Raw genomic sequence first — 8,186 nt, 5'->3', positions numbered from 1 at the left:
CCGGCTGCGCGCACTCCTGACCCCCCCCCCCCCCCCCCGTGCGCGCTTCTACTGGGGGCCATTAGCCCAGCAATCAATGAAAGGGATTATAAATCTTGCAACATTGTTGGATTACAAATAAAGGTCTTTTTGATATATTCCACCATCTGGTGTAGCGGGATTTTTTCTGGACTCTCTGGACATTTTGGCTTCAACTTCCCTGCTCCCATATGGGTTACATACGTGAGTGCAGCAGCCTGTTTTCTAGCCCTGGATTATAAATCCCTTTCACTGATCGCCCCCCCCCCCCCCCCCCCCCCGGAGAAAAGCCGTCGCTGCGGCTTTTCTGAAATCAAAAAGTTCCCCTGCTTCTATCTTCTTCTACAAAAATCACTTTACATTGAATAAATACATTTTTACACATGTAAAATCCCCTGTTTACCTCCCAAACCCCTGTTTAATAAAAAATAAAATAAAAAATTACAATAATAAAAAAAAGAAACATAAATAGTTACCTAAGGGACTAAACTTTTTAAATATTCATGTCAAAGGAGTATATATATCAATATGATTTATTAAATTATGGGCTTGTAAATAGTGATGGACACAAATTGAAAAAATGCACCTTTATTTCCAAATAAAATATTGTCACCATACATTGTGATAGGGACATAACTTTAACGATGTAATACCCGGGACATATGGGCAAATACAATACGTGAGTTTTAATTATGGAGGCATGTATTATTTTAAAACTATAATGGCTGAAAACTGAGAAATAATGAATTTTGTTCCGTTTTTTTTTCTTATTCTTCCTGTTAAAATGCATTTACAGTAAAGTGGCTCTTAGCAAAATGTACCACCCACAGAAAGCCTAATTGGTGTCGGAAAAAAACAAGATATAGATCAATTCATTGTGATGAGTAGTGATAAAATTATTGGCAAATGAATGGGAGGTGAAAGTTGCTCAGATGTAAAAAATTCTCAACCCTGTAGGCTGAAGTGGTTAAGCATAATCACATGATCTTCACCGGGCAGTCAGAGGATTACAGATCAATTGCCTCACTAAATTCCTCTTTAGAGGTTGCTGATGTAGCCTAAGGGCTCGATTCACAAAGCGGTGCTAACCCAGTTAGAGACTTTAGGCATGATAACCATTGCACCATGCTGGTGAAAAGCCAGTTTAGGTGTGATAAGTTTAGGCGTGATAAGTTTAGGTGTGATTAGTTTAGGCATGATAAGTTTAGATAAGTTTAGATCGCTTGCAAAGTCCCGCACGCAAAGCAGTGCCATTAAACTTTGTACAAAGTGCACCAGACTTTGCTAGCATAAAACTTTTAATCAGCTGTTCACTGCGGTTCTAACCCAGTTGACGCTTAAACTTATCATGCCTAAACTTATCACACCTAAACTTATCATGCCTAAACTTATCACACCTAAACTTATCACACCTAAACTTATCATGCCTAAACTGAGTTTAGACATGATAAAGGGCTTTTCACCAGCGTGCTAACTGTTAGCACCGCTTTGTGAATCAAGCCCTAAGTATGTCCTAAAGGTTGGTGAGCGCAAAACTGCCACTGTTGCCCTACACTCTAAACAGTCTTGTGTTTAACTCACATGTAAGAATGAGGAAAAAATATGTTTAACCTTTTGTACAATTATGTATTATTCATTTGTTGTATTAAGGTTATTTAAGTGACTAGGAAAACTAAGGCATCTAAAACACATCCTTCCAGTAAGTAATATCACATGGAACAATTAAATCAGACCAAGGTGTCATTTTTCATCATCAAAGGAATCTCAGATGCTCCAAAACTTCAGATCCCAATATTCTTTTTAGTTCTTCTTATTTATCTCCTGACTCTTGGTGGAAACATGACCATTCTTCTCTTGGTCTGCCTAGACTATCATCTCCACACTCCCATGTACTTCTTCTTGGTAAATCTCTCCATTATTGACATGAGTTCTGCAACTATTGCTCTACACAAGATTCTTATTATTTTTCTATCTGGTAATCATATTATTTCATATGTGAGCTGCCTAACCCAGATTTATTTTTTTGGAAGTTTTATTAGTAATGAATTATTAATTCTTACAGCCATGAGTTATGACCGCTATGTGGCCATCTGTAATCCTTTGAGATACAAAACTATTATGAACCAAAGATTCTGTGCTCTTCTTGCTGCAGTCTGTTGGATGCTTAGTTTAATAGAATTAATACCATATGTTGTATTGCTGAATGCGTTATCCTGTTATAGATCCAACATAGTCAACCATTTCTTCTGTGATCCAGTACCTATCATTCAGCTCTCTTGCAGTGACACAAGTGCTCTGCAGACTTTGCTCATGGTGGAAGGAACTGTTGTACTGGGACTTGGTCCATTACTTCTAACAGGAATATCCTACATTTTTATTATCAGCACCATCCTGAAGATCCGTACCAACACTGGAAGACGCAAAGCCTTCTATACGTGTTCCTCACATCTGACAGTTGTCATCATTCTCTATACCACCTTAATCTACCAGTATGTAAAACCAATGGAAGCAAATAGTGTAGAATATAATAAGCTTCTATCTTTGATCAATACAGCTGCAGTTCCAATATTAAATCCTCTGATCTACAGTCTGAAGAATAAAGATGTCAAATCTGCTTTTAAGAAGAGGTTATATGTTTGTAAATGTGAAAATTAAGTGTTGAATCTTTCTTTACTTGGGAGATGGCCACAATAAAAATAAATGCCTTGAAGTGTACTGAGATGACACAGGTGGGGCTTCCTCCAGACCCCTGTAGGCCATGGGCTCCCTTGCGGTCCTTCCAGGCTGCTCCTTTTTTCTACAGTGTTACCTGGTAAATGGTCAAACTGGGCCAGTCACACTCCACTGTGCATGAGCAATGCTTCAATGCATATGTATGCCCCCCAATCTCTCTCCAGTTGCATTCTGCGCATGCACAGCTCACCAAGATTGTAACTGTGCAGGCATATTTTTTCTGAAAAAAACTTACAGCTGCAAAGTAAGCACAGTAAATGATGTATTTGCAAAGTACCAGAAGTGGACATAGAAACAGCAGAACCTGTATCAATCATCAGGGCACCATCTAGCTAATTTCGGGCTTGCAAACTGGAGCAGTAGTGTGCAGGCATCCTCGATCGCACACCCATGGCCAGGAGTGCTCTACTGGCCACTACTTCTCTCTCGCATGTGTACTAAGTAGCCATGACTACATAGTATGCATGCGCAGAGCCCTCCCGGCCACAGACGTGCAATCAAGGACGTGCACCACTGGGCAATTACCTGCGCTCTACTACCGCAGCTTGCCGGGCTTGAAATAGCTAGATGGTGAGCGCCTGCACAGTACCGCCCTAGCTCGCCTGCCTGGGAGTAGCTTTTTGGTGAACTGGTCACTGGCATCACTATTATGTACCACATGTCTGTTGCTTACTTTGTACAGTACACAGAATATGTTGGCACTTTATAAATCAATAATGATCTGAACTGAAAGTATCATTTTATCCACACTTAAGAAGGTGACTTTTTATCTTTTCATTTGAATTTCCCCACCTTATTCCTCCCCCCTTGATTTGACAGGTCCCCACACTTCTATCTATCCCTGTACGTAGTGCAGATTACAAGAGCTAGATAGTTTTTGACAGTGTTGATATGCCTGTTAATATTTTACAGCAGTTTGTCTTTTGCTGTTTTTTGTTTTCAAACTACTGTACTACTCCAGCTTGTAATAAAGGTTGAGTTAACCTTAATAATATGTAATTAATAATAATTAATTTCATCTTTTATTAAAAAAAAAAAAATGTTATTATAATGTTATTGTATCATTTGCTATGTTGATGGTTATTTCCTCAATAAAAAAAACTATTGAAAGAGAAGACTATTGAAAGAAGAAGTGATTTCTGGAAATGACGCCTAGCAGAAGAACTACAACCGATTTTGTCTGTTTTTCATTTTTGGCATTGTGCGTTCTTTGCACGGCATGCACCATAATTAACCATATGCTGTGCAAGTGTCGGACTGGAAGGTGGTAAAGATGAGGCAATCCACTTGCTGGCCAAGCAGCAGTAATCATGTGTTGCTGCTCACAGTAAAGATAGGTTGCTGCTCACAGTGAAGACTTGCTACAGGTTTCTATTGGGAGGGATAACGCCTGATTACTGCTGCTTGGCCAGCAGATGGATTTCCTCTGCTTTTCCACCTCCTAGTCCGACACTGTGCTGTATGGAGCCACATCTGGAACATTACTTGTTTTGTGAGTGTGCAGCTCTGTGCTGCAGTTCAGGTGATTTTCTTATTACACTGTTTTCTTGAGCCTGGATATTCATCCCAGGGGAAGAAGATTGGTCAGCGAGACTCCTTCACTTAAACTAAACTATACACTACATACCAGGTGTGCAGAACATTGATGCTGATTGTTTGTCATTGTTGCCCTTACCTGCTGCAGCTCCTAGTGTACAGGATAAGGATGTTTTCACTGATATTGATGCAGTTACTGCCGCTCAGTTCACAAAAGCACGTGTTTCATGTTCCGTACAAAAATAACTTAGAAACATTTTACAAAGCAACTCTGTGCACTCAAACCCCAAATTCTAAAAACTGTCCATCTTCTTGCTAGCCTTGTGAGAAGGTGTATTGTCCTGCAAATCACCTTTCTGCAGCTTACCTTCCTTCCAATACTTCCTTTTGGCCTCTTCAAAGATAGTCATTACACCATATGACAATGAGGCATGGACTCAAGAGTACTTATGAGTGGCTAAGCCCTCAAATTCGTGATTTAAATGCCTCAGGTGTGCTGCTGGATCTGAAGGGGTTATTTACCCAGTCCACGTGCGCTCCAAACAGCTTGCATGCGTCCCATTGGACACGTTGCAAGTCTCGCCATCGCACACTTCCTCCTTCCAGCTTGAAGGAGGAAGTGCGCGTAGTGAGGCTTGCAACACGCATTTCCTCCTTCAAGCTGAGCCCATCACTGATGACAATCACCGGGACATTTCTGTAGACATTTGGGTCTTTCATTACTGGTAAAACAGCCCGGAGCTGTCCAGTTAACATCATTTCTGCGCCATCTGGACTGTGAGCTTCTGTATACCGAACTGCTTTGAATTCCCTGAATATCTCTTGTTGAAAGCGTCAGCTGAGATTTTCCAGTCTGTTAAAAACAGGAGGAGATGAAATCTCCATGATGAGTTCAGTATAATAGGCACTTGACACTCAGGGTTTGCATCATACACTCCCATGGGCACATATTTTGATTTTTTTTTTATTGTTTGACTACACTCATGAGTGTTTCTTAGCCACACAGAGATGTATCAGTAGAGATGGTCTGAACTGTTCGCCCGGCAAATAGTTTGTGGTAAACGGGTGTTTTCAATCACCCCCTCAGGTGTAAACACATTGGGCCTGATTCACAAAGCGGTGCTAACAGTTAGCACGCTGGTGAAAAGCCCTTTATCATGCCTAAACTCAGTTTAGGCATGATAGGTTTAGGTGTGATAAGTTTAGGTGTGATAAGTTTAGGCATGTTAAGTTTAGGTGTGATAAGTTTAGGCATGATAAGTTTAAGCACCAACTGGGTTAGCACCGCAGTGCACAGCTGATCAAAAGTTTTGCGCTAGCAAAGTCTGGTGCACTTCGCATAGAGTTTAATGGCGCTGCTTTGCGTGTGGGACTTTGTGTGCGATCTAAACTTATCTAAACTTAGCATGCCTAAACGTATCATGCCTAAACTTATCACGCCTAAACTTATCACGCCTAAACTGGCTTTTCACCAGCATGGTGCAATGGTTATCACACCTAGGCCTCGATTCACAAAGCGGTGATAACCCAGTTATCACGCCTAAAAGACTTTAGGCGTGATGACCTTTTCACCACTGAGTTATCACCGATTTTTCCTGCTCTTCGCGCGAAGTTACCGCCTAAACTGGCTTTTCACCAGCGTGGTGCAATGGTTATCATGCCTAAAGTCTCTAACTGGGTTAGCATCGCTTTGTGAATCGAGCCCATTGTGTATTCGCCCCGCCCCCTATACATTATAATGGAGCCAAACATTGACCCCTCACCCCAGAGTCAAAAGACAAATGGCAGCCAAACAGATATCCCTCCCACCTGGACCGCCTCCCACCTATCAGAAAGCCAGCACAGCCATTTTGTAGTCTGTTTTTGGTTTCTGTGCTAGGCAAATCAGGTGTGTGTACTGCAGATAGGGAAAGCATTAGTTTGGCCTGTGTTCTGTGTCCCAGGTGGAGTTTCATGCTGCTACTTTACCAATTCACCATCTACATAACCACAAAACTCTTCTAAAGACCCTGTTTTGATTTTGTGATATTGATGTTCAGTGTATCCTTACAGTGCACTTTAGCTGTTGCAGACAGGTGCAGTTAGTGCTTAGTGTTACAGTAGTTCACCCTTCTGAGGGCTGTTTTTCTTTTTCTTGCTATTGTTATATTGCAATCAGTGTATGCTAAGTGCACTTGTTAGCTGTTGGAGACAGGTCTTCTGGTCCTAGTAGTGCACTGACCATAACTAGAGAACGGTTCCTGGTGAACTTCCGGGGTACGCAATCGCGGAGAACCGCAAACTTTTACGGAAGTTTGGTTCGCCCCCATAGTGCATCATGAGGGTCAACTTTGACCCTCTACATCACAGTCAGCAGGCACATTGTAGCCAATCAGGCTACACTCCCTCCTGGAGCCACTCCCCACCTTATAAAAGGCAGGTAGCGCCGGGCCATGTTACTCACTTGTGTGCCTGCAATAGTGAGAGAAGTGAAAGCTGCTGCAGACTCTCTCATAGAGAAATATAAGATTAGTTAGGCTCTTGTAGGCTTCTTAGCTTGCTCCTTGCTGATTCTTATTGCTAAAAAAGTACCTCACAACAGCTCTTTTGAGAGCTAATCTTGTTCTTGTGATCTATTTTTTTTCCTGTGTGTCCCACTGACACTTGTGTTGCATAGACAACATTGATAATTCATACTATGTGTGTGCCACTGTCAGGCCCAGCACATTCAGTGACTACCTGTGTGTGTGACAGGTGCACATTGTAATACACATTACTGCATATACCTACTTGTTATTCACAGTGCACCCACCTACCTACGTGAGTGCACGCAGAGTCACTCTGCCTGTCCGGTATATGTCTGTGTGTGACAGGTGCACATTGTACTACTCATCACTGCATATACCTACCTGTTGTGTTCAGTGCGCCCACCTCATCACTGCATATACCTACCTGTTGTGTTGAGTGCATCCACCTCATCACTGCATAGACCTACCTGTTGTGTTCAGTGCACCCACCTCATCACTGCATATACCTACCTATTGTGTTCAGTGCACCCACCTCATCACTGCATATACCTACCTGTTGCTGACTACCTGGCTTTAAGTGTGGATGTAGACACTGTGAGCAGCAATGAACCCTTGGACTATTGGGTGCACAGGCTTGAGCTGTGGCCAGAGCTGTCCCAATTTGCCATCCAACTTCTATCTTGCCCTGCCCCAAGCGTCCTATCAGAAAGGACCTTCAGTGCAGCTGGAGGCATTGTCACTGAGAAGAGAAGTCACCTAAGTCACAAAAGTGTTCAGTACCTTACCCTTTTCAAAATGAATGAGGCATGGATCCCGGAGGGCTACTGCCCGCCCGAAGACTAAGTCAGTTCCCACACACAGCATCTCTGCAGGCACGCTGTGTGACTGCCTGCCCCAACACTAACTCGCTCCCCAAACAGCCTCTCTGCCCGCAGGCCACTTGACTGCCTTCTCTGCCACCACCAACAGGGTCCAGGACACCAGGTGGATTCCTGAATTTTTAACGCTGCTGCTAGCAGCGGCTGCTATAATAATTTTTCTGGTGCCTGTACATGCCTGCCTAATTTTTCTGCCTTCACTGCAGCTGCAAGCCTGCAACACCAAGACAAAAGGCATGTACATGTGCCAATTCCCCTTCGTGATCATTACCTTGCAGCGGTGAAGGGGCTTGCGTATCACAATGAAGCAATGACCGCCAGCTATATGAGTGTCTCCTGGGGAGCACACCCACGATAATAAGGTTGTTGCTTCATTGTGGACAGACCAAATTTGATCAGCTGGAAAGTCACTGTTCTGTCATTCAGCTACCTCAGCCCGGCGACCATATGGGCTGGAAAGCCACCGTCACCTGCACTCTCATTATGGTGCGCACCAGTCCAGCACAGCCATCAC

At 42.9% G+C, this 8,186-nt stretch overlaps 1 protein-coding gene across 1 annotated transcript; it reads left to right on the top strand.

Moving 5' to 3' along the window:
* Positions 1 to 1,731: 1,731 nt before the first annotated feature.
* On the top strand, positions 1,732 to 2,673 carry LOC137527331 (olfactory receptor 5V1-like). Its single transcript, XM_068247840.1, has one exon. The coding sequence runs from the start codon at positions 1,732 to 1,734 to the stop codon at positions 2,671 to 2,673; it is 942 nt and encodes a 313-aa protein (XP_068103941.1).
* Positions 2,674 to 8,186: the final 5,513 nt, after the last annotated feature.

Source organism: Hyperolius riggenbachi, chromosome 8 (genome assembly GCF_040937935.1).
Source record: "Hyperolius riggenbachi isolate aHypRig1 chromosome 8, aHypRig1.pri, whole genome shotgun sequence".
NCBI lineage: Eukaryota > Metazoa > Chordata > Amphibia > Anura > Hyperoliidae > Hyperolius > Hyperolius riggenbachi.
This window is presented reverse-complemented; position numbering and strand designations above follow the sequence as displayed.